At 42.7% G+C, this 26,756-nt stretch overlaps 1 protein-coding gene across 3 annotated transcripts; it reads right to left on the reverse strand.

The window, feature by feature from the left end:
* Nucleotides 1-21: 21 nt before the first annotated feature.
* On the reverse strand, nucleotides 22-25,944 carry RHEX (regulator of hemoglobinization and erythroid cell expansion). 3 transcript variants are annotated; one of them, XM_070474581.1, is made up of 7 exons: nucleotides 25,740-25,944; nucleotides 21,584-21,674; nucleotides 4,105-4,308; nucleotides 3,783-3,883; nucleotides 2,609-2,752; nucleotides 1,270-1,334; nucleotides 22-811 (listed from the first exon to the last, which is right to left on the reverse strand). In XM_070474581.1, the coding sequence occupies exons 3-7, from the start codon at nucleotides 4,113-4,115 to the stop codon at nucleotides 611-613; spliced, it is 522 nt and encodes a 173-aa protein (XP_070330682.1). In that variant the 5' UTR covers nucleotides 4,116-4,308; nucleotides 21,584-21,674; nucleotides 25,740-25,944; the 3' UTR covers nucleotides 22-610. The 3 variants fall into 3 exon arrangements, with proteins under 3 accessions (XP_070330682.1, XP_020744827.1, XP_020744826.1); XM_020889168.2 differs by lacking the exon at nucleotides 25,740-25,944 and adding an exon at nucleotides 23,870-24,031 and having other exon boundaries at nucleotides 4,174-4,308; XM_020889167.2 differs by lacking the exon at nucleotides 25,740-25,944 and adding an exon at nucleotides 23,870-24,031.
* Nucleotides 25,945-26,756: the final 812 nt, after the last annotated feature.

Genomic DNA, 26,756 nt, shown 5'->3' on the forward strand with positions numbered 1-26,756 from the left:
AAAAGTAAAAACAATAGCAACTACAAACCAAGAATAGATATTGAATTTTATTGGATTGAATTTGGAAAATTTTTTTTTTATAACATAAACATGGCTCTGTCATCTTTAATTCCTAAGAACTAGCAGATTCAAAGGTGAAATAGTGGTGAGCTTTCCAAGTGCACTATTTTAAGTTCTGAGGGCAGAGCAGGCTTACTCAGCAAGATAAAACACTCAAAAAGGAACGGCATGCAAGGTTAGGCCAGAGGAAAAGAGGAACTGGTGGTTGCTATTTATTTAAAATTTTTAAGGAAGTTGTTTATTCCCAATAATTGAAGAGATCAGAGAGGCATTTAATCATTAGACTGTCAAACAGAACTCTACTACAGCTGATTAAAATCTTTAAAAAATTTTTTATGGAGAAAGATTTAATCACTTTCTCTACTGATATGCTCTGATGTCTTCCTGAAACCTGGAAGTTCTTCCTGATCTGAATCTTTCTTGCTGAGATACAGGCTTGTTTTTTCCTCCTATGCCTCATCTTTAAAAAAAAAACCAAAAAACAGTAATTTCCCTATAAAGTAAGTGCAAGAATTCATAAGGAAATGCACCCCATTAAAAAGCCCAGGATTCACATGACCACTTGAGAGTATTCCACTGGTTCAGAGACAGCAGGGTTCACAAAAGTCCAGAAATTGGGCTTGTGGCTCTTTGGCTTGACATTGACATAATCTGTGGCTTCCTTTATGTTCTCATAGTCCAGGACAGAGTCATTTCTTCGATCTCCAGGGGCTGCAAAGACTACCTGTGTGTAGTTCACATCCTTGGTGACCTTAGGGGGGGAAAAGCAAAGAAATTTGGGTCAAAATTCCTACCACGTTTGGAGAAGGTATTCAACTCAAAGAGGCTTGCCCTAGGCCAGATGGGAAAGAACCTGGTGTCTGAGAGCAGGGCCAAGGCAATGAGAGAGATTGCTCCTTGCACCTGTGGGAACGAATGGCTTAAGGAAGAAAAATGTGGAGACTCCAAGTGAGGTCGGGACTCAGAGTGGACTTTGGCCAGTAACTGGGACGTGGGGAGAAGGGGATTTCCTGTGAGCACCTTCATTTTTAGAGCCCGCTCAGACCCGCTTGGTCTGGACGCTCTGTGCTGTTGGTGCAGGCCTGTGAGTGAAAACCCGACCACCCTCACGGAAGGCTGCTGTAATGACTTGGTGGCCCTCCTTCCTTGCTCCCGTCTCTGCAGCCCAGGTGACCCCAGACTGCTGGGGTCACTAGGGGTGTCCCTTACCTGGCAGGTGGTGGGAGGTGAGCTCTCTGAGCTGTCAGAGCTATCTGAGGACGTGTCACTGTCATCTAGGGAAAAACAGAAATTGTTCTTCTTCTAAAGGGAGCCAGAGGGTGGTTAGAGAGTATAGAGGCAATGGAAGGAAGCATGAGACAAAGACAGAAGCAGAGCCAGCATCTCAAGTGGAGTGGGGAAGAGAGACCAGTGTCCCCCAGAGAGAAGAAAGGAATGGAGCAGAGAGTGGAAACCTCTGGAAACAGCCAGGAACATATCCAAGAGTCCAGGCCCTGCTGTATTTCCAGCTCCATCGAAAAGTAAGTACCAAGCCCGCAAGGCTGCCCTGTGCTTGAGAAAGACTGTCTGCTGGAAGGGGAGTAAGTGGGGTGTGCTGAGCCGCTATGGCCCAAGGCAAACAGATCTGGCCCCAGAAATCACAGGCACAGCTTCTAATCTAAGCCTGTCACTAACTCCAGGCAGATTACATTTCTCTTTGTGCCCTGGTCTTGTCCCCTGTGACAGAGAGGGTTGGATGAGGATCTCTGATGTCCCTGCCAACCACCGAGTCTCTGATTGCAGCCAGGCTTCAGGGAAGCTTTGGGATCAAGGGTCATGGTGAGGCCAGTGCCTCTCCACTTCTTCTGAAACCCTGAGTTCATGCAAGTGGCATGTTTTGGGTCCCTCATGCATTGAAGCCTTATCTTGGTGCTGAGGAAGCCTGACAACCAGATTTCTTTAACGGAAAAGATAAAATTCAGAAGGATGGGGCAAACTTAAATCAACCAAAAGATAAGCAGTGAAAAGGGCAATCTCTGGTGAGTGAATGTCTTGCTGCGGAAGCAGCAGCTTGCACTGTGTGAAGAGTGGCCCGGCAGGTCTCTCAAGTGGGGAGAGCGAGAAAACAGCAAGACTGTGGTGTTCCTGTCGGTCCCCTTGCTGGAGGGGGATACAGATGTGAACCGTCACCAAGGCTCAGGTTTATTAAAATGCCCAGATCCCATGGCTGGGAGCAGACAGAGGTGGTTGAAATCTGGGCTCCAGCTAACGGCGGGCGAAGAAAAGATACCATCGTGTCACAGAGACAGGAGCAGAGACAGCACCCAAGCCTGCCAGGCAGCCAGGAAAGAGCTAAGGCCTACACAAACCCACTGCCGTCTGCCCCGCCGGATAGGACGGGTGGCCTTCTGAAAGCAGCGGCCTGGCTTGGCCTGCACTGGGGAGGGTGTGAGGAATCCTCTGGCTCGTGGTTGGGGCAGGAAGACGGGCTGCTGCGAGGAGGCTCCCCGGGTACTCCAGACACAACAGCAGCAGCACTATGGCACGTTCCCCTCGCAGTAGTACTCACTCTGGTAGCGAGGCTCGGGCACCAGGACGTTCCTCTCCACCCGAGTCTCCTTCCTCTCCTTGGCAGCAGGCGGGCAGCAGTGAGCTGGACTAACGCTGGGGGCTTGGGACCTGGCCTCTTTCAATATGCGCTCATTTTCCTTGGCTGCCGGGGACAGGGCAAGAGTCAAAAGTGGATGTTCTCCTGGCCAGGCACAACCTGCATCTGTGAGCACAGCTCTCCTGAGGGAACATCCTCAGACAGATCTCTTCAAAGCTCAGCCCTCCGCTGCTCAGAACCCTGCAGCGCCCCGGCCTCACGTGGAGTAAAAGCTCCAGTCCAAGCCGAGGCCTCACGCCCTTCCCCCTTCCTGCCGCACCTCAGCTCCATCCGGCTGGGCCCCTCTGCTTCCAGCCAGGACGAGCAAATCCCCTAGTTTATGGACTTCGTAGGTGTGGCTCACTTCCTCACTTCCCTCAGGGTTAGACTCAAATGTCAGTGTCTCAGGGATGCTGACCCCTATCCCGTTCATATCTCCCTGCCTTGCTTCATTTCTCTGTACACTTACCCTGACCTGACACACATTTTATTTGCTTGTTTGTTGTCTGTATTACCCACGGAATGCAAGGTCATAATGGCACGGATTTTTATTTTGATTCCTGTTGTACTGGATAAATGAATGAATGACGAGAGAAGCTTAGACTTACATCATCCTGCTCAATCCCTTGTCTTAGCACAGCCCAAGCGGTATTATTTTACTTCCCCTAATTATAATGTCTTCCTTGGACACAGCATCCTGTCTTTCACTGCAAATCAGCTCAGAAATTTAAGCTAATATCTTAGTCTAACCATACTCCTTTCTGTTGTAATTCAAGGCCATTTCTACACATCTCTTGGCAGTGATGAAGGAAATTTACTACGCTCGGGTTAAGTAAGACCAGCCTCAAGAGCATCGCAGAAGCTTGTCTCTAGGCAGGAGGTCTGGGTAGCAAAAGGACTCTCAGCCGTCATTCCCAAGCAAAGATGGGCCGGGTCAGAGTGAGATAACCCACTTAGAGGTTGGTGGAGTGAGGGGACACCTGGCTAGCGATCCCTCAAGTAGGATTTCAAGTGATATTTAGGGGCTCATCTTGCTGTGGGCTTGGGAATGGTCCCTGAGGGGGACCAGGAGGGAAGAGAACGCTGAGCCAGTTACCCATGTGCCTGCTGAGCAGGTAGTTGATGACTGCGAGGAGACAGGCCTGCAGGATCAGCGACACTACTGCAATCACGATTCCATGCCAGACCTCCATGACCCTGTTGGGAAACGAGGAAATCAGGTGAGAGCTTCTGGAGGTGCTGAGACAGCTGCAAACCCATCCCTGCCCCAAGCCAGGGGCAGCCTGCAGGTACTGCTGCTGTGGCTTGAGTCCCTTCCCTGTTGAAAGGGAAGGCTTCAGGACCCGGGGAGGGTGCTGTGCGCAGGAAGTGATGTTCCCTTCACGGGAACCTGAGCCGGCTCTCCCCAGACCACTCACTGAGCTAGCATGACAAGCTCCTGGAGGGCCGCCGCGGGTGGCGAGTGGGGCACAGGCTCTCTCTGGCACCTTGTCTCCAGGCAGCACCCCCGGCAGGACGGCCCTGGAGACCGGCAGAGGCGAGGCAGTGCGTCAGAGCTCTTGGGCAGTCTCTGCTGGTGGGGGGTCGTCTCCTTTCCTCTCCCCAGATTCCAGTTTCTGAATCTACAAAACAGGCAGTAACAGGATTAGCACCTGCCAGCCCCAGGGCTGAGCCCCCCGCAGCCGGGCCCTCCGAGCTGATCCACACAATCCTAGGACCTAGATGTCACTGCCCTCCTCTTATAAGGAGCCACGTGAGGCCCAGAGGGCTGAGGGACATGTCTGAGGCCCTCCAGTCAAACCTGGTTTGAGCTCTACATCCAGGCCCACACTCCCCAACATTCTGTCTCTTCTCCAGAGCCTTGCCTGCTGCTGGAAGCACAGAGCAGTCCCACAGGAGCGAATACCCTGGGAGAGATTCTGTGACGCACACCAGTGTCTCACACACACACACACACACACACACATGCACCCACACTGCTAAAAGGAAATAAATTAGGAGTTTGGGATTAGCAGATAAAAACTACTATATATAAAACAGATTAAAAAAAAAAAACAGCCAAGGTCCTACTGTATAGTACAGGGAACTATATTTGATAACCTGTAATAAACCATGATGAAAAAGTATATATATATACACACATATATATTCTTAATCATTTTGCTATGCTCCAGAAACTAACACAATTTTGTAAATCAACTATACTTCAATTAAAAAAAAATTTTTTTAGTGTCAAAAATAAAGACCACAGTGCTGAGTATGGAGTGTATTATAAAACAAAGCCAAGATGGTTTCAAAGCTTTTGAAATGATCTTTACTTAGCACAAGATGGGCCACATGATGGCCCATTGTCCTGCTGCAGACAATAAATGCTGAAAAGCCTTTTATTGCCGATAAAGCTTATTTTCTCAATCAGGGTTTCCAAGTGTTAAGAGTAGTGTGGAAAGTCCTGCCTTTTTCACTTCTACCTGTAGTTCTACACTGGGTGGGCCTATCCCAGATCCAACTTGGACTAAGTTTGGAGAGAGAGGAGGCAATAACCGAGGAGGGAGCCTGAGAGGTTTGCCACCACCGCCTCTCCAGGGCTGGGTTGTTGGCCAGCCGGAAGCTGCCAGAGAGAAAAAACTACTTTCTTTTCTACATCCTTCACCAACCAACAAGCCAGTCTTCGGGAACAACTTTTTTTGTGTGAGGTCGAAAGTTGGGAGCAGATTTCCCTGGTGGTCCAGTGGTTAAAGAAGTCGCCTACCAGTGCAGGAGATGCAGAAGATCCCACGTGCCGCAGGGCGACTAAGCCCGCATGCCTCAACTACTGAGCCCCAGAGCGCCAGGGCCCGTGTGTCTCCACGACTGAGCCCACACCGCGACCAGGGAAGCCGGCGCACCTAGAGCCCTGCTCCAGCAAGAGAAGCCCCTGCAGTGAGGAGCCCGCACACCGTAACCAGAGAGGAGCCCCTGCTCGCTGCAGCCAGAGAAAGCCTACACGCAGCAGCGGAGACCCAGCACCGCCAGAAAGAAAGAAAGGAGAAAAACGGGAGCAACACACGCCCAATTTAGGCATCATACTTAGCTTAAGTCACCGCTTTCTGACATAATAAGTTCTGATACATAATAAATTCTAGACACTTTTCCCAAAGGAACCTAACTCTATCCACTCTTTACTTTTCAAGTTAAATGAGCAAAGTATACCTAACATCATCACTCTTAAAGAATGCTATTTAATTTGATTTATAAAGATGGATTCAGCATCCAGACATGAGTCCTTCATTATGCATAGATTCAGTATGTGAGATGCGTCGGGAAGATGAAAAGTGAGAACATTCTAAGTGGGGGAGATCCCCCCCCCCCACTTTCATACGAACACCCACCACCCTGGTGCCGAGGAGCACCAGAAAGTCACCTCTGGAAAAGGAGTCTCCTGTGGTTCCTTCTGCAGGAGTGTTGCATTCACTCACTTTTGTCATGGCATGAAGGGGTCACTGGGAGCAGGAGGTGGAAACTGATCCAGATGGCAAGCCAAGCTAGAGGGGACCCCAGGAAACTACCTACCTCCCCCTTTACACATGGACATCACCAGATGGTCAGTGTCAAAATCATATTATGTTCTTTGCAGCCAAAGATGGAAAAGCTCTAGACAGTCAGCAAAAACAAGACCAGGAGTTGACTGTGGCGCAGATCATCAGCTCCTTATTGCAAAATTCAGGCTCAAACTGAAGAAAGTAGGGAAAACCACTAAGCCATTTAGGGATAACCTAAATCAAATCCCTTATGATTATACAGTGGAGATGACAAATAGATTCAAGGGATTAGATCTGGTAGACAGAGTGCCTGAAGAACTATGGACAGCGGTTCGTAATATTGTACAGGAGGTGATGACCAAAATCATCCTGAAGAAAAAGAAATGCAAGAAAGCAAAGTGATTGTCTGAGGAGAACTTACAAGTAGCTGAGAAAAGAAGAGAGGCGAGGGAGAAAGGGAAAGATTTACCCAACTGAGTGAAGATTTCCAGAGCATAGCAAGGAGAGATAAGAAAGCCTTCTTAAGTGAACAATGTAAAAAAATAGAGAAAAACAAAGAATGGACAAGACTAGAGAGCTCTTCAAGAAAATTAGAGATACAAAGGGAACACTTCATGCAAAGATAGGCACAATAAAGGACAAAAACAGCAAGGACCTAACAGAAGCAGAAGAGATTTTTAAAAGGTGGCAAGAATACACAGAAGAACTGTACTAAAAAGCTCTTCAGTTCACTTCAGTCGCTCAGTTGTGTCCGATTCTTTGCAACCCCATGGACTGCAGCACGCCAGGCCTCCCTGTCCATCACCAACTCCCGGAGTTTACTCAAAGTCATGTCCATTGAGTCAGTGATGCCATCCAACCATCTTATCCACTGCTGTCCCCTCCTTCTCCCACCTTCAATCTTTCCCAGCATCAGGGTCTTTTCCAATGAGTCAGTTCTTTGCATCAGGTGGCCAAAGTATTGGAGCTTCAGCATGAGTCCTTCCAATGAATATTCAGGACTGATTTCCTTTAGGATGGACTGGTTTGGTCTCCTTGCAGTCCAAGGGACTCTCAAGAGTCTTCTCCAACACCACAGTTCAAAAGCATCAATTCTTCGGTGCTCAACTTTCTTTATAGTCTATCTCTCACATCCATACATAGCTACTGGAAAAACCATAGCTTGGATTAGATGGACCTTTGTTGACAAAGTAATGTCTCTGCTTTTTAGCATGCTGTCTAGGTTGGTCATAGCTTTCTTCCAAGGAGCAAGCGTCTTAATTTCATGGCTGCAGTTACCATCTGCAGTGATTTTGGAGCCCCCCAAAATAAAGTCTCTCACTGTTACCATTCTTTCCCCATCAATTTGTCATGAAGTGATGGAACCAGATGCCATGATCTTAGTTTTCTGAATGTTGAATTTTAAGCCAACTTTTTCACTCTCCTCTTTCACTTTCATCAAGAGGCTCTTTAGTTCTTCTTCACTTTCTGCCATAAGGGTGGTGTCATCTGCATATCTGAGGTTATTGATATTTCTCCCAGCAATTGATTTCAGCTTGTGCTTCATCCAGTCCAGCATTTCTCATGATGTACTCTGCATATAAGTTAAATAAGCAGGGTGACAATATACAGCCTTGATGTACTCCTTTCGCAATTTGGAACCAGTCTGTTGTTTCATGTCCAGCTCTAACTGTTGCTTCTTGACCTGCAAACAGATTTCTCAGGAGGCAGGTTAGGTGGTCTGGTATTTCCATCTCTTGAAGAAGTTTCCACAGTTTAATGACCCAGATAACCATGATTGTGTTGTCACTTACCTAGAGCCAGATATCCTAGAGTGTGAAATCAAGTGGGCCTTAGGAAGCATTACTATGAACAAAAGTGGAGATTATGGAATTCCAGCTGAGCTATTTCAAATCCTAAAAGATGATGCTGTGAAAGTGCTGCACTTATTATGCCAGCAAATTTGGAAAACTAGCAGTGGCCACAGGACTAGAAAGGTCAGTTTTCATTCCAATCCCAAAGAAAGGCAATGCCAAAGAATGTTCAAATTTCACTCATTTTCAAATTGAACTGTACAATTGTACAATTGATGAGTGCACATCCCAGCAAGATTATGCTCAAAATCCTTCAAGCTAGACTTCAGCAATATGTGAACTGAGAACTTCCAAAAGTACAAGTTGGATTTAGGAAAGGTAGAGGAACCAGAGATCAAATTGCCAGCATGTGCTGGATCACAGAAAAAGCAAGGGAATTAAAAAAAAAAAAAATCTGATTCATTGGTTATTCTAAAGCCTTTGACTGCGCGGATCACAATGAACTATGGAATATTCTTAATGAGATGGAAATACCAGACCACATTACCTGCCTCCTGAGAAACCTAAGGACAAGAAGCAACAGGTAGAACTAGACATGGATTAATGGACTAGTTCAAAATTGGGAAACGAGTACAACAAGGCTGTATATTGTCACTCTGCTTATTCAACTTATTTAACATCATGTGAAATGCTGGGCTAGATGAATCACAAACTGGAATCAAGATTGCCGGGAGAAATATCAGCAACCTCAGATATGCAGATAATGGCAGAAAGTGAAGAGGAACTAAAGAGTCTGTTGATGAAGGTGAAAGAGGAGTATGAAAAAGCTGGCTTAAAACTCAACATTTAAAAAACAAAGATGATGGCATCCAATCCTATCACTTCATGGCAAATAGATGGGGAAAATATGGAAACAGTGTCAGATTTCAATTTTCTTGAGCTCCAAAATCAATTCAGGTGGTGACTGCAGCCACAAAATTCAAAGATGCTTGTTTCTTGGAAGGATAGTTTGACAAACCTAGACAGTGTATTAAAAGGCAGAGACATCACTTTGCTGACAAAGGTCTGTACAGTCAAAGCTGTTTTTTCCAGTAGTCATGTATGAATGTGAGAGTCAGACCATAGAGAAAGCTGAGCACCAAAAAATTGATGTTTTTGAACTGTGTTGCTGGAGAATACTCTTGAGAGTCCCTTGAACTGCAAGGAGATCCAATCAGTCAATCCTAAAGGAAATCAGTTCTGAATATTCATTGGAAGTACTGATGCTAAAGCTGAAGCTCCAATACTTTGGCCACCTGATGTGAAGAACTAACTCACTGGAAAAGACCCTGATTCTGGGAAAGATTGAAGGCAGGAGGAGAAGGGATTGACAGAGGAGGAGATGGCTGGATGGCATCACTGACTTGATGGACATGCGTCTGAGCAAACTCAGGGAGATAGTGATGGACAGGGAGGCCTGGCAGCTGCTGTTCATGGGTCGCAAACTGTTGGACACGACTGAGCAACTGCACAGCAACAACAGCCCCTCCCCTAAGTCCCAGGACACGTGGATAGACAACCCAGTGCTCCCCAGTGATCAGCTAACTCTAGACAGAAAGTTCAGTCAAAAGTGACATGTGCAGGATAAAATTTGCAGAGCCAGGAGGCTGGAAATAAAACACCAAAGTGATGAAGTGAGTATGGGATTATTCATAAAAACAATGACATTGAAAAATTAGTTGACTTGATTGAAGAAAGGAAATAGATATATTTTAAATGCCTGACCTAGTCTTATTTTGGATAAGCTCTACTTAAATTTCAACAGATACCGATTTCTCAAGCAAATTTCTCAAGGAAGTATGTTAGTCACTCAGTCGTGTCTCTCTGTGACCCCATGGACTGTAGCCCACCAAGCTCCTCTGTCCATGGAATTCTCCAGGCAAGAATACTGGAGTGGGTTGCCATTTCCTTCTCCTTCTCAAGGAAATTTCGGTACTAATCCTGATCTCTGGGGCAGATGCAAATAAGATGATTGGATGTTACCAGGAGAGCTTTATTGAATCACAAAAAAGGCAGGAAAATCATGGAAAAGGGCTAGAAGCAAAGCCAGTATGCCAGGAAATCAACAGTGTTTCTTTGTAAAGGGCGCTCCTATGCTTTAGGAATGCTGACCTCATATTAAATGCCTTATTTGTTCTTAATCACAGAAGTTATTCTGCTTCTTCCATTGAAGGGGATGGTAAGGATACCACCAGGGCCGTATTCGGAAACCATGCTCTAAGTTTTCGTTTTTTAAGGCTCCTCTCTGTTTATTAAAAATCAAACAACTAATAGGTATTTGTAATATAAAAAATTAGGAGTGCAAATAAGCAAAGCATTTCATAAAATGAATCCGAATTTCATTCGTAAAATTGTCTTTATATTTTCACAAATATATGCACTTTGTATGTGTATGGAAATATTTGTATACACTATCTTTTTGAAACAAGGCATCATACTGAGTAGTGTGGAGAAGGCAATGGCACCCCACTCCAGTACTCTTGCCTGGAAAATCCCATGGACGTAGGAGCCTTGTAGGCTATAGCCCACGGGGTCATGAACAGTCAGACACGACTGAGCGACTTCACTTTCACTTTTCACTTTCATGCATTGGAGAAGGAAATGGCAACCCACTCCAGTGTTCTTGCCTGGAGAATCCCAGGGACGGGGGAGCCTGGTGGGCTGCCGTCTATGGGGTTGCACAGAGTCGGACATGACTGAAGTGACTTAGCAGCAGCAGCAGCACTGAGTAGTTACTTTTCCTCTTTGCTTAATACATCATAAACTTGTTTCCAGATCAGGAAAATCTCCATTAAAAAGCCCCAATCTGGGTGCTCACAGGCCCAATTTGACACCTAGATGATTTTATTTGATAAGGTACTTTAAAGATTTGTATATGGATGCCCTGAGGAAGGTCATGTACTTTTCAGTCCTGACTGATCCCTGAAGGCATTTGAGTTTGCCACCTTCAGTTTTATGGCATCATTGAACATGACTAGTATTCTACTTTACCAGTATTCCTTACTACTCTGGACATTCAGAGCCAAACGGGCTCCTTGTCTAAAACTGCTTGTGCACCGCCTGGGAGACCACCAGTAACAGATGCAACAGGCCAAAACGACCCCACACATTTCCAAATGTCTCCCTAAGGCAGTCACTTTGGCCCCCAGTTGAGAATCACTGTGTTAGATAAATGTTACATTATGTTAAAAGCATTATCTTATTTGGTCTTTTTATTCAGAACAATATTGCCTGCACTTCTTCCTTTCATTTTATTGTGTTATGAGCATCTTACTAGCTAAATGACACACGGTACCTGTGTCGTCAATGTATAAGATAAAAGCCAACGTGGGTCCAAGTTCTGTTCCCTTCCAGGTGTGAATTACTGAACTTCTCAGTGTCTCAGTTTCTGTACCTGTTAAATGGGGTTAATGATAGTATATCCCTCACAGAGTTCTTGTGAGGGTTTGGGGAGTTATGTTTACAAAGACCTATATACAGTGGCAGGCATGTGGAAAGCACTCAATAATTATTAAGTATCATTCAACCCTAAAACCCTGCACCAAGATAGTGAGGAGAGTGGCGCTATAAATATTCGGTCTGTCTATTTTTGGAAGCTTAGACATTCGGTTTTGAGTGCAGTTTGAAGATAAAATCTTGGCAGGATGAGGTATGAAAATGATGACAGATGTCATTATTTAAGTGGCTAATGGCCCCTAACCGCAATGAGCAGGTTGTTCCTTGGGGGCTAATTGCAGATTGCTGATCAGACAGTCGGCAGAAACATCTGCTCATCTGTGTACGCACCCCAAACAACCGGGAAATGAGCAATTTGAAGTAATTAAGTTGTGAAAAAAATGCCTGGGCCGTGTGAGAGTTCAGTACGCTTTGTTCCATCATCAAAATGTGACTGTCCTGTCCTCTTTCAGGTTTGAACACCCAGCCCCTCTTAATGCAGTGTCCTGCCAACTGCCTGCAAACCACGGGTCAGCAGAGGGCTGAGAGCATTTCTTCTGTTTTCTTCGAACCTGGTGGAAACCCTGAGTTAAGGCTGGATTCCATTGCCTTATTTCCCCCTCTCCTGCTAAAGGAGCTCTCTCATGGCCCTTCTAAAACGTACAGCATGACAAAAGAGATGAAATAATAAAAACACACCTTTTCCTCTTTGATGCCATGCTTTCTTTGGATAGATATATTCAGAAAGAACACAACAGAAGACGATTTATGTAAACATCATATGGATTAAAGTAATCATAATCAATATTGCTAAGATGACTTGATCAATCTTTTAAAATTAAGTAGCTTTAATGTTTAAAATGGAGAAGCAATAAAGACCTACCGTAGAGCAAAAAATAAGTAGCTTTAAAAATTTTTTTATAAAGTGTTTATACAAAGATTTTTTGGAAATTTTCATTAATTTATTGTCTTTAAAATGAAGAATTTGAGCTCTGAGAGAACAATACAGGGAGATGAGAGCAGACTCCTCCTCCTGGCTCAGTCACTTGCTACTGTGTGACCTGGGACAGGTAGAAATCCTTTCTAGGCCCAGCACTTGTAGTAATCCAAACGCTATTTCTGGCCCTTAACATTCTATTCTTTAAAGATGGAAGGACAGTAGGGGAAAGGAAAGTGTAGTTGGATGGAAATGGAATATTTTGAAAGAAAAAAATACATATTTCTATTTTATATCATTCAGTCTCCTTCACTCTGCTAGACTTTTGTCCTCTAACTGAATATGCAGTTTTGAATAATCAAGAAAAGGATAAAACATAAATAAGCCAAACTAATAATAACTATAACCACATAAACAGAGGAGGCCAAAAATTGTGAAATTCCTGATATTTTTTATGTGTGAAATATCAATATAATTATTGATTTCCTAGAAAAATGTAGATTAGTGAAATGGACTCCATAAGGCACAGAAAACTTAAACAGACTAAAAGCAACAAAGCAAAATAACAAGAAAGAAATTTGGGATCCAAGTTTTGTAGCTCTCAAGCAGCTAAAGGCAGAGAACTTGGAGTCAGACAGTCTGGCTTCACATCCCAGCTCGTCCTCTGTGTGAGTTGGGTCTAATTATTTAACTTCTCAAAGCCTCTGTTTTCTTACTTGTAAGATAAGATCAATAATCACTAATTCTCAGGGTTTGATTAGATGAACATAAACAATACCCACTTCTGCAGATGAAATAAGATGAGGCATATAAGTTATTCTAGCTTTTGTCATGTAGTAATAAGAATCCAATAAATGACAGCTATTATTATTTGAAATTAAAAGCAGTATAAAAACTATCTACTCAAAATCTACATCCAGATAGTGTTACAAATGAATTTTTGAAATTTTAAGGAACATACGGCACAGAAAAAAATGGAAAGCTCTCCAGGCTCATCTCATTTATGAATACAGAGGTAAATACCTGACTATATCAAAAGTTACTCCACCTTGCTTACAGTTTCCTTCATTGTGCAAAAGCTTTTAAGTTTAATTAGGTCCTATTTGTTTATTTTTGCTTTTATTTCCATTACTCTGGGAGGTGGGTCATAGAGGATCCTGCTGTGATTTATGTCAGAGAGTGTTTTGCATATATTTTCCTCTAGGAGTTTTATAGTTTCTGGTCTTACATTTTAATCTTTAATCCATTTTGAGTTTATTTTTGTGTATGGTGTTAGAAAGTGTTCTAGTTTCATTCTTTTACAAGTGGTTGACCAGTTTTCCCAGCACCACTTGGTAAAGAGATTGTCTTCTCTCCTTTGTATATTCTTGCCTCCTTTGTCAAGATAAGCTGTCCATAGGTGTGTGAATTTATCTCTGGGCTTTCTATTTTGTTCCACTGATCTATGTTTCTGGCTTTGTGCCAGTACCATACTGTCTTGATGACTGTAGCTTTGAAGTATAGTCTGAAATCAGGCAGGTTGTTTCCTCAAGTTCTGTTCTTTTTTCTCAAGATTGCTTTGACTATTCAAGGTTTTTTGTATTTCCATACAAATTGTGAAATTATTTGTTCTAATTCTTTGAAAAATACCATTGGTAGCTTGATAGGGGTTGCATTGAATCTATAGATTGCTTTGCATAGTATACTCATTTTCACTATATATTGATTCTTTCAATCTATGAATATGGTATATTTCTCCATCTATTTGTGTACTCTTTGATTTCTTTCATCACTGTTTTATAGTTTTTTATAAAAAACTTTTCAGTGTCCTATAGTTTATAGGTCTTTTGTTTCTCTAGGTGTAGTTTATACCTAACTATGGTTTATAGTTTATAGTTTCTTTAGGTATAGTTTATAGGTCTTTTGTTTCTTTAGGTAGATTTATACCTAAGTATTTTATTCTTTTCATTGCAATGGTGAATGGAATTAATTCCTTAATTTCTCTTTCTGTTTTCTCATCATTAGTGTATAGGAATGCAAGGGGTTTCTGTGTATTATTAATTTTATATCCTGTTACTTTACTATATTCATTGATTAACTCTAATAATTTTCTAGTGGTCTCTTTGGGGTTTTCTAAGTAGAGGATCATGTTATCTGCAAACAGTGAGAGTTTTACTTCTTCTTTTTCAATCTGTATTCTTTTATTTCTTTTTCTTTTCTGATTGCTGTGACTAAAACTTCCAAAACTATGTTGAATAGTAGTGGTGAGAGTGGGCACCCTTGTCTTATTCCTGACTTTAGGGGAAAGCTTTCCATTTTTCACCATTGAAGATGATGTTTGCTGTGGGTTTGTCATATATGGCTTTTATTATGTTGAGGTATGTTCCTTCTATGCCTGCTTTTGAACAATGAAGGAAACTATATGCAAGGTGAAAAGACAGCCTTCAGAATAGGAGAAAATAATAGCAAACAAAGCAACAGACAAAGAATTAATCTCAAAATATACAAGCAGCTCATGCAGTTCAATTCCAGAAAAATAAATGACCCAGTAAAAAAATGGGCCAAAGAACTAAACAGACATTTCTCCAAAGAAGACATACAGATGGCTAACAAACACATGAAAAGATGCTCAATATCACTCATTATCCGAGAAACGCAAATCAAAACTACAAAGAGGTACCATCTCATGCCGGTCAAAATGGCTGTTATCAAAAAGTCTACAAACAATAAATGCTGGAGAGGGTGTGGAGAAAAGGGAACCCTCTTACACTGTTGATGGGAATGCAAACTAGTACAGCCACTGTCGAGAACAGCGTGGAGATTCCTTAAAAAACTGGAAATAGATCTGCCATATGACCCAGCAATCCCACCGCTGGGCATACACACCGAGGAAACCAGAATTGAAAGAGACACGTGTACCCCAATGTTCATTGCAGCACTGTTTACAATAGCTATGACATGGAAGCAACCTAGATGTCCACTGGCAGATGAATGGATAAGAAGCTGTGGTACATGTACAGTGGAATATTACTCAGCCATCAAAAAGAATGCATTTGAATCAGTTCTAATGAGGTGGATGAAACTGGAGCTTATTACACAGAGTGAAGTAAGCCAGAAAGAAAAACACCAATACAGTACATATGGAATTTAGAAAGATGGTAATGATGACCTTATATGTGAGACAGCAAAATAGATATAGATATAAAGAACAGACTTTAGGACTCTGTGGGAGAAGGCGAGGGTGGGATGATTTGAGAGAATAGCATTGAAACATGTATATTGCCACATGAGAAATATATCACCAGTCCAAGTTTGATGCATGAAACAGGGCACTCAAAACCAATGCACTGGGGTGACCCAGAGGGATGGGATGGGGAGGGAGGTAGGAGGGGGTTTCAGGATGGGGGACACATGTTCACCCATGGCTGAGTCATGTCAATGTATGAAAAAAACCACTACAATATTGTAAAGTAGTTAGCCTCCAATTAAAATAAATTAATTAAATTATAAAAAATAAGTTACTACAGGGAAATCAGGCTCCCTAACTTCAGACTCTACTACAAATCTACAGTAATCAGGGGGCTCCCCTGATAGCTCAGTCGGTAAAGAATCTGCCTGCAATGCAGGAGACCCCGGTTCGATTCCTGGGTCGGGAAGATCCGCTGGAGAAGGGATAGGCTGCCCACTTCAGTAATCTTAAGCTTCCCTGGTGGCTCAGCTGGTAAAGAATCTGCCTGCAATGCGGGAGACCTGGGTTTGATCCCTAGGTTGGGAAGATCCCCTAGAGAAGAGAAAGTCTACCCGCTCCAATATTCTGGCCTAGAGAATTCCATGGACTGTATAGTCCATGGGGTCACAAAGAGTCGGACACGACTGAGCGACTTTCACAGTAATCAGGTCAGTATGGTACTGTCACAAAAACAGACATAAAGATCAATGGAACAGGATAGGAAGTCCAGAGATAAACTCACACACATAAGGTCAACTAATCTATGACGGAGGAGACAAGAGTATACGATGAAGAAAAGACAGCCTCTTCAATAAGTGGTGCTAGGAAAACTGGACAGCTACATGTAGAAGAATGAAATTAGAACACTTCCTAACACCATACACAAAAATAAACTCAAAATGAATTAAAAACCTAATTGTAAGTTCTGATACCATAAAACTTTTAGAGAAAAACATAGGCATATGAAAATAAAAGCAAAAATAAACAAGTGCGACCTAGTCAAACTTAGCTTTTGCACAGCAAAGGAAATCATAAAATGAGAAACCAACCCTTGGAATGAGAGAAAAAGTTTGCAAATGAAGTGACTCACAACAGATATATCTCCAAAAATACACAAACAACTCATGTAACTCAATACCAAAAAAAAAAAAAAAAAAAACCAACTTAATACAAAAAGTGAGCACAAGATCTAAATAGATATTTCTCCAGAGAAGACATCCAGATGGCCAAAAAGCTTATGAAAAGATGCTCAACATCATTAAGAGAAATGCAGATCAAAACTATAATGAGCTATCACCTCACACAGGTCAGAATGGCCATCATCAAAAAAATCTACAAGCAGTACATGATGGGAAAGGGTGAAGAAAAGGAAACCCTCCTACACTGTTAGTGGGCATGTAAATTGGTACAACCACCATGGAGAACAGTATGGAAGTTTCTTAAAACACTAAAAGTAGAGCTAGCACATGACCCAGCAATCCCACTCCTTGGCACACATCCAGACAGGACCATAATTTGAAAAGATACATACAGCCGAATGTTCACTACAACACTATTCACAATAGCCAAGCATGGAAGCAGCCCAAGCATCCGCCAACCGTCCACAGAGGAATGCAGAAAGAAAGTGTGGTGCGTATATACAACGCAATGTTACTCGGCCGTAAAGGAGAAAGAAACAATGCCGTCTGCAGCAACATGGATGGACCTACAAATTATCACACTGAGCGAAGGAAGTCAGACAGAGATACTGCTTATATGTGGAATAAAAAAAATGGTACAAATGAACTTATTTACAAAACATAAACAGTCACAGATACAGAAAACAAACTTATGGTTATGAGAGGGAGAGGGAGGGAGAGACAACTGAAAGACTGAGATAGACATATACACACTTTGTGCTGTGTGCTCATCACCCGATCATGTCCAACTCAACCCACCAGGTTCCTCCGTCCATGGGATTCTCTAGGCAAGAATACTGGAGTGGGTTGCCATGCCCTTCTCCAGAGGATCTTCCTGACCCAGGGATTGAACCCACATCTCCTGCAGTTCCTGCATTGCAGGCAGTTTCTCTAATGCTGAGCCACTGGGGAAGCCCCCCACATACACATATATCCACTCTTTTATATATTCTTTTTCTATATAGGTCATTACAGAGTATTGAGAAGTGTTCCCTGTGCTATACAGTAGGTTCTTATTAGTTATCTACTTTATATATAGTAGTGTGTATATGGGGCACAGTGGTAAAGAAACCATCTGCCAGTGCAGAAACCGCAGGTGTGGGTTTGATCCCTGGGTCAGGACGATTCCCTGGAGAAGGGCATGGAAACCCACTCCAGTGTTCTTGCCTGCAGAATCCCACGGACAGAGGGGCCTGGTGGGCTACTATAGACTATAGGGTCACAAAGAGTCGGACAGGACTGAAGCGACTTAGCATGCACACATGTGAACATGTGTAACTGATTCTCTTTGCCGTACACCTGAAACTAACACAACATTGTAAACAAACTATACTCCAATAAAAACTAAAAAAATTTTAAGTTACTCCAGGGATATCCAGGAGAGTAATTATTACAATAATGAAAACTAAGGTTGAGTGTTTTCCCTGTGGCTTTTATCTTCTTGCTCTATAAGAACAGACATTATCACCATTTTCTAGGTGAGGACACCGCGGTTGTCCAAGAAGTAAGCAATTTGCCCTTGCGCCCCCACTGGAAGAGTCTTTTTAATTCAAGCTCATTTGACTCAAAAGTCTAAGCCTCGATCATTTAAGGAACTGCCTTTTATATACTATAAATACATGGATAAATAAAAAATTTTAAACTATGATCTCAGTAAAATGCCAAAAAACATTTGATAAAATTGAATACTCATTCATTAATACTATTTTTTAATAGTATTTTTAATTAAACGCTTTAACTTGTATTGGAGTATGGCCAATTAACAATGTTATGAGAGTTTCAGGTGGACAGCAAAGGTACTCAGTCATACATATACATGCATCTATTGTCCCTCAAACTGCCTCCCATTCAGGCTGCCACATAACACTCTGTGCTTTTCATCCATTGAAAATATAGCACTGTGTACTTGCCCATCCCCAACTCCCTATCCCTCACTTCTTTAAGTTCTTAAAATTCAAATGTGAGGCTTGCTTCTTACTCTAATAAAGAATATCCCTTCTATACCAGCAATCAACATCTTACCAAATGGTAAAATGTTTTAGCTGTTATTTGAGAATGAAGATGTCTGCTATAACCATTTTTAAAAATTAATCCTGGAAATTCTACTTCCTGGAAGCTCCTCCAATCTATAAAAATAATATTGAATATTTATTGAGCAGGCTGTCTGTGGCTGACACTTTTACATATGTCTACTCATCTGATTCTCACAACTACCTAGGAGAGAGGTACTATTATTATTACTTCCATTTTATGGAGGACAGAGCTCAGACACAGAGAAGTTAAATAAGTTGGCCCAGATAATGAGAAGAGTTAATGAGGCTTTGTGCCCAGGCAGGCTGGTGCTGGAGCCTCAGCTAATAACTTATGCATGAAAGAAATGGAGCAAGGAAAAGTCAGGTTTATCCTTATTTGCAAAAGATGTGATTTTATACCTAGGAATCCCCAAAGAATCAATTGAAAAACTAGTGAAATTAATGAGACTGTTCAGGAAGTCCTAAGGGCTTGACAAATATTCTAAAATTAACAGCCATTCTTTCTATTTTTTTAGTAATAGAAAATAGAATTGGGGGCAGGGGGGACAAGGAGCCTTTATCAACCATCACAACAGATAGAGCTAAGAATAACTTTAATCATAAGAAAGTTATTTTGTAGAAAATTCTAGAAATTTACCGAGAAACCTAAAAGACTTAAACTAACAGACATCTGATGTTTCAGATTGGGAAGTTAGAAGACTAAAAAATTGTTTCAAAATTGATTTATTGGTCCAATATAACTCCAATCAAAATAAGAGTGAGAATTTTTTAAACTTCAAAATTATTCAAAAATTTATTAGGAAAAAATAACAATCCAGAAAGGTTGGAATATAATTTGAAAAGGAATTGTAACAAGGTGGGTTCCAGACAGGGGTGGAGAGGGAGGTGGGAGGGGGGACCGGGATGGGGAATACATGTAAATCCATGGCTGATTCATTTCAATGTATGACAAAAACCACTGCAATGTTGTAGAGTGATTAGCCTCCAACTAATAAAAATAAATGGAAAAAAAAAAAGTAGTGTAGACCTGTAAAATTATGTTTAGGAAAAATTAATCTAGGGAAAGAGTCTTCAGTGAAAAATTACAGACAGTTATATTTAGCTTGTACTTTATTGTATATATGTAGTATACAATATACAATATGATTACAACTCTGTAAAAAAGTGAATATAAAAAGAATAAATATTTTTAAAGAAAGAAAACTCTAGGCCATTAAAAAAATTATGTCTATTAGTTTAGCAATAACATCTACCCCTCAATTCACGTGATTTTGTTCATCAAATCCAAATAATTCATTGACAATAATTTTGCATATTAAATATAAATTTTCTCACAAATATACATTTATGGAAATTAAATTGGGGAGTCTATTTAAATGTGCTTTCTTCACAATAGGGAAATGGAAGAAAATATACCTAAATGTTAAAAGTTAAGTACTGAAATGTTGTGGGTGATTTTTTCCAATCAGGAAAAAAAAAGTATTTTAAGACTATGAAAACAAATCCAGAAATTCTGAGTAGCTTAAATTAGCACGAGACCAAATTTATCTACATAAATGTTTTATTTACATCTAAATTCTATCTCACCATGTTAATAGAACATTGAGATAGTAAGTTAAATGTCTGAATTTCAATGAATCAAATATTTACTGAGTGGTCTGTGCGTGGTCCTGGATGAAATACCCTTGGCCATGAAAAAGGGGAGAATGCTATCTGAACTTCCAAGAACTCATGTTGTACTTGGAAAATCAAGACATTACGGTGTAAAAAAAAAAATCAAAAAGCACAAGAAACGCCACGATGAAGCATGATGGATTGTCAGATGTGTGTAGTGTGTAATGTTTTAGAAGAATAAGAGATCCTCATGCAACAGAATCTTCATAGAAGAGCCACTGAGATGGATGGATGCATGGAGAGTGGAGAGCACAGAACTCCAGCTAAAGCGATCTGCCAGCTCCGGCTGTAGCGGACAGCTTTAATGGAATTGCTTGTCTGCAACAAAGTTCACTGTAGATCGACCATATGGCAATAAGAGGAAACGGGGGAAAGCTGGGAATGCTGTCTGGCAACCGTACAAGGGCAGGAAAACGGTGAGAAACAAGGACTCAGTGGTCAGGTGAACTGGGCTGGGGATCCTATCTCTGGCCTTCCTAGCTATGACTTGTTTTCTGTCTTCTGGTCCCAGAATTTTATGGGGAAAGTGAAGATGTCATTTGTTTCATTTTAATTCAAGTTGTGTGCTTCCCATGTGCCAGCATCATGTAAAACATTTTGAATAAATTATCTTGTTTAACCCTCAAAATAGGAACCTTATGAAGTAGCTACTATGGCTGTTCCCATTTTGCATAGGACAGAATCAGGCTTTAATTCCCTGTGGAGGGGAAAGAATTCAAACCCAGGCTGTTTGAGGCCACAGCCTCCACCACACTACACATGGTATTCAAGAAACTTAGCTGAGTGCTTGGCGTATAGAGGTGTACAACAGCGGGTGATCCTTAGACCAGAAAGAGGGTTCAATCCCTATAAGCTGGCTTGCTATATAAATGCACCCATTTCCACGGGGCCCTCACTCATGATTTTCAGATGGAGGGTATAAGCAATCCAACGAACAAAGCTGTATGGTCCTGGGAGCTCCTCGGTCCTATGAGTGTCCCTCTGTCCAGGCACCAGGGAACAGAGGTCAAAGCACCCAGCTGTGAAAAGGGAGGAAGCAGGACCTGACAAACACCACGGAGAAGACGACAACAGTCAGTTACCTCTGTCCTGCGTATCGGAGAAATCGTCCCTAGATTTGCTTCAGCTCTGGTCACCATGGTAGGGACCTCACCCTAGGCAGCTGGGACACATCTGGAATGTGAAATGAAAACCTGGGTCAACGTTTTGGCTCAACTTTCTAGATTCAGCTACCTTGGACACCTTGCTTCCTCTGTCTGAGCCTCGGTTTCCCTGTCTAAAAACTGAAGGGGATGAGTTAAACAGATTTTGTTCTGACATTTTCTTGTTTTAGAATTCCATTAGTCTAAAGTGACATAGAGGATAAGACTCAAATTCACAAGAAATAGCAACTATGAGTTTCAACCAGCTAAGCCACATCTCCACTCACACAGCTTTATAGGTGCAGGCACTTCCAATTTTTAGGAAGAAAACAAGTCATCCAAATTTCTGATTAGTAATTTGATGGAAAGCCTTTTTATAAACAATTACTTGAGATGATTGCAATTTAGTGCCAAGACCAAATCAACAAGACAATTGCAAGCAACTTAAGCAATATTCAGAAGTCATTTTGCTAGTTCTGCAAAGTTTCAGGTAAATTGGAGGGGCCAGCCAACAAAATTTTATAGAATTGACTAACTAGATTTTAGAGAAACAAAACACCTTCTACAGGTTATGCTCAGTTTGTGAGCACTTTAGTGGCTGGAACAAAGGTCTAGTCCATACTTAGCTCTGCGATTCCTGACACAATATTTAGACTCTAAATTTTACAGGCAATGTATGTTGAAAAGCACTTTGAATTAATAACACTCTGTACACACTGCAATTCAATCTGTTTCCATGTAATAAATACTGTTTAAGCTTGGTGGAGAGTGGGGCACTTAATGTCCCTGAGCCTAACTGCCCTCCTCCGTTGATCATAAAGCCAAAGGCCTCTCTCACAGGATTTGTCAAGAGGAATAAGTGAGACCATGGAAGCTTCCAGCACTGTTCCTGCCTCACCGCTGGGTCTCAGGGGCACGGGCATACCTCCTATTCTGTTCAGTAGGACCTCATGCTCAGAAGGGCCCCATGATGGGCCTAGTGCTCTGCCATTGCCATCTTTAAATTCTTAATAATTTTTGAAAGAGAGACCCCAGATGTTTATTTGCGCTGGGCTCTGCCAATTATGCAGCTGACCCTACTCAAGGCGTTGTACTGGGTAGGGTGTCGAAGCCCACACAAGGCCCATGCAAGGACAAGAGCAGGATCCCAATTACCACGTCTTCCTCGAGTGCCTACCCTACACTCCAGAGCTCCCGGGCTGCAGAAACGATGGAGAGAGGCCTGCCCGAAAAACACTCTTCTGTGCTGAAGTTCTCTAGAAGAGCTTTCTGTCACCAACTTCAGTCAAATCACTCAACACCTTTGTGCCTCAGTTTTCTCAACCATAAAGAGAAACTATGAATAGCACCTATATTTTCAGAGTTGTTGTGAAGATTGAATGGATTAATCTACATGATGCTCTTAAAGCAGTTCCTAGGACATAGGAAGCTCTATGTAAGGGTCAACTATTATATTTTGCTGTCGTTGTTGCTGGCTGAATGTTTGCATGGGTTTTCCTGGTCTGGGTGTTTGCATGGCTTTTTTCTTTGACAGCATACATTTTCTCATTCTCATTCATAACATTATTAAGCTGCCAGACTGGTTTGTTTCCCTCAAAACATCCCAGTTCTTTGCAGCTCGGAATGAGTCTTAAGGGAAAAACTCACGTAGCGGGATATTCTCTGTGATCTGGTTCATAGATGACTTGAAAAGAGTAATTAATTTATAGCTACTATAGCTGGAGCACTGGGCTGGGCACTAAATGTCCATTGTCTGTGATCCTCATAGCAGTACTGTATCATGGCTGGTTTTATACCCATTTTGTAGATGAGGAAATTGAGGCTTATAAACATTCTGCAAAGTTCTTTGGATCTGGTTCTGTCTGCCTCCAAAGTCACCTTCCAGCTGGAGCCATGAAGGTAAGAGGGTAATTAATGTCCAGGGACCTCCCTGGCGATCCAGTGGTTAAGACTCCACGCTCCCAATGCACAGGTTCAATCCCTGGCTGGGGAACTAAGATCCCACACGCCTCTGGGTGCGGTCAAAAAGAGAGGGACACTGATGTCTGTGAAGTGCACAGTGCCAAATCTTAAGCTCACTCCAAGAGGATGGCAATTGAATTCCACACCCTGGCATCCCAGCATGTAAACAAAGAATCCACTATGAAATTTGAGTACATTTATATTTACAAACAGACACACACCCCTTAAACTAATTTTAAATCCTACTGCCCAAACAATACTTACCCCCAGGACTATGAGAAAGGTCTGATCCCAGTCTGTGTTTCAGCGGTGTCCTGATGGAAACATCTCCCTCACCACCCCCCAGCCCCACCGGAAGCTTGTCAGTCACTGGAGGTCAGTCGCCAATGTTTCATCATCTCCAGCGGGGCGGGGGCGTGCTACGCAAAGATAATGATCTAGCTTGGTTGAGAAAAGCGGGGTGAAGCAACAGATAACACCTCCTATCTCTCTTGGCGGGGCTCCGCCCTTCTGCTCCACGCAGTTTATGTCTGTGGAGAGGAGTAGTCTCTTTCTCTCCATGTGAACACAAATTTAAATACCACGAATACACGCGTGGCCTAGTGGAGTGGAAAGCGCTCTGCAGGAGGAGTCAGGAGGCCTGGGTTCAAGGCCCAGCTCTGGCACTCATTTGCTTGTATGAACTCGAGGAATCACTTTCCCACCAGCAAGCTCATGTTCTTCCTTTATGAAATGAAGGAGTGGGTCTCTACAAATTGGCAAAGGTCCCTTCCCACTTGCTTCACCTCCGAAACTGTGTATGCCGTGGCCATAGGTTATTTAAGAGTGTGTGTATGGGATGTAGGCAACTGATAAGGATGATTTTAAGCACTTTTCTGTTAAACACTGAATGGGGCCCACCTGAGATGGCTGGGGCAGTTTGTAAGACAGACAGTGCCAGCAAGGCAAGCAAGGTTGACTGCAGGCTTTGGGTGTGGGGTCTCAGGCTAAACCTCCAAGATCTAAAGTGAGGACTGAAGAACAGGAGGAGGATAAAATGACCCTTATGTGGAACAAAGAAAGCGGAACTTTGTAGGCTTCTGTGATGACACCTCCCTGCTCTGGACAAGATAAGCAGTGTGGAATAAGGGCTCCTGAATCAGATATATTCAGATTTGAAAACTGGCTCAGTTTTCACATAGCTGATAGTTGAGTGACTTGGGAAAAGTTACTTAACCTCTCTGAGTCTCAGTTTTTTTCACAGGTTAATAATAAATGTTTAATTTTTTTAATTTCATAAGGTTTTTTTAAAGTTAATACAAATACAGATACATAGGCAAAGTACCTAACAGATGCTCCTTTCTCTGGTAAACAGCTCATCATGCTCAGTTGTATCCGATTCTTTATGACCCCATGGACTGCAGCCCACCAGGCTCCTCTGTCCATGGGATTCTCCAGGCAAGAATACTGGAGTGGGCTGCCATTTCCTCCTCCAGAGGATCTTCCCAACCCAGGGATCAACCCCACACCTCCTGTATCTCCTGCATTGCAGAAGGATTCTTTACCTACTTTGCAATTGGGGAAGCCTCCTTGTAAACAACATATAGTAGCTATTAATATTTATGTTTTTATTCTTTAAAGTTAAAAATCCACCTCTTGGGCTAAGCCCTGCCCAGTGTTTTCTGATGTATTGTGTATATCGGAAATGTATTATCAGTTCACTGTGGAAATATGTCTGCAGCTACAGTTTTCTTTTTTTCATAGCTATGTTAAGAATTATTTTTGTTTAATCACTAAGTTGTGTCTCATTCTTTCGTGACTCCATGCACTGTAGCCCACCAGGCTCCTCTGCCCATGAGATTTCTCAAGCAAGAACACTGGCGTGGGTTGCCATTTCCTTCTCCAGGGGATCTTCCCCACCCAGGCACCCAGCCACCAGGGAAGCCATAGGAAGCAACATTCTTACTCAAAGTTGAGGAATGCATGGGCATGCTGGAAGCTTTGCAGAATAACTTCCCAACTGGCTTTTCCACACCCTTCAGGTTCATCCTTACACTGTCAACAAACAGCTCTCTGCTCCTGACTGCCAGGTCTCCTGGTACTTAACTCTAGCTACAGTTAACCTACAGGAATCAAGCCAAGATTTTTGACTCACTACGTTGTTTTCTCTTTTATCTGAACCCAGGGTAGATGTGTCAGCATCCAGGGCTGTGCAGGATTCACTCTGCTCAGCTCTTCTGTGTGGACCGTTCTTGGACCAGAACCTTCCATGATGCGGCTCCAGGGCTCACAGTTCCGTGTAGCCGGGCATCCCTGGGTGTGAATCCACGAGCCAGTGCAGACGACGTGGCTTCCATCCTTGGTCCAGGAAGAGTCCACTTGCTGTGGAGCAACGAAGCGCACGCGTCACAACAACGGGGCCCGCGTGCGGCAACTACGGACGCCCACGCAGCGGAGCCTGTGCCCGGGAGAAGAGAGGCCACCATGCTGAGAAGCACGCTCCGCTCCCCAGGGCTGGAGAAGGCCTGCAGGCCGCAGTAAAGACCCAGCGCAACCATAAACCATATGTACAGAAATAAAACGTATTTTTAAAAATGCAGTTGTTAAAGGTCTCTGAACATGACACATCGTGATCTTCTCTGTGTGTGCTCTCACTGGGATAGTCTTCTAACAGCAGAAAGGCTACTTGACTTGGGCATCAGTGACTTGGAGATCAGAGGCCTTTGACCTCTCTGGACTACATTTTCTTCATATACATTTGCACGGAGTTTTGATTAGACTCTGCTCTAAATCCAGGGTCTATGTATGACTCAGAGGCAGGAGATAGATGGACCCCAGGCTGAACAGTTTCTCCCCTGTGGACAGAAATTTCATAAAGGCAGAACCTCCGTAAAAGCAGGATGATGAAGGAGGCTGGACCCTGCCTAGATAAGAGATATAGATCACGTATTACTCATTCTCGAAGTTAACGAGAACTCCCTGACTACACATGCCAAAAAGGGAGGGAGCATAATAAGTGGTGTTGTAAGTAAGTGATGTCAGGCCTCTTTGCTAGAAACCATCTTGGCTATGAGATGTGTGTGCACATGTGGGAAGACCTTGAGATAAACCAGACATCGACTCAGAACCAGCAAAGCAAGGTGACTGGTCAAAAGAAACCTGGAAGAAATGT

This window comes from Odocoileus virginianus, chromosome 11, assembly GCF_023699985.2.
Source record: "Odocoileus virginianus isolate 20LAN1187 ecotype Illinois chromosome 11, Ovbor_1.2, whole genome shotgun sequence".
Classification (NCBI taxonomy): domain Eukaryota; kingdom Metazoa; phylum Chordata; class Mammalia; order Artiodactyla; family Cervidae; genus Odocoileus; species Odocoileus virginianus.

Excerpts from the sequence above, each read along its gene's own strand:
- RHEX (XM_070474581.1), bottom strand. Across the intron at positions 2,753-3,782 it reads CCTGCTCAGCAGGCACATGG|CCAAGGAAAATGAGCGCATA; the intron begins GTAACTGGCTCA and ends TGTCCCCGGCAG. Across the intron at positions 812-1,269 it reads CACCTCCCACCACCTGCCAG|GTCACCAAGGATGTGAACTA; the intron begins GTAAGGGACACC and ends TCCCCCCCTAAG.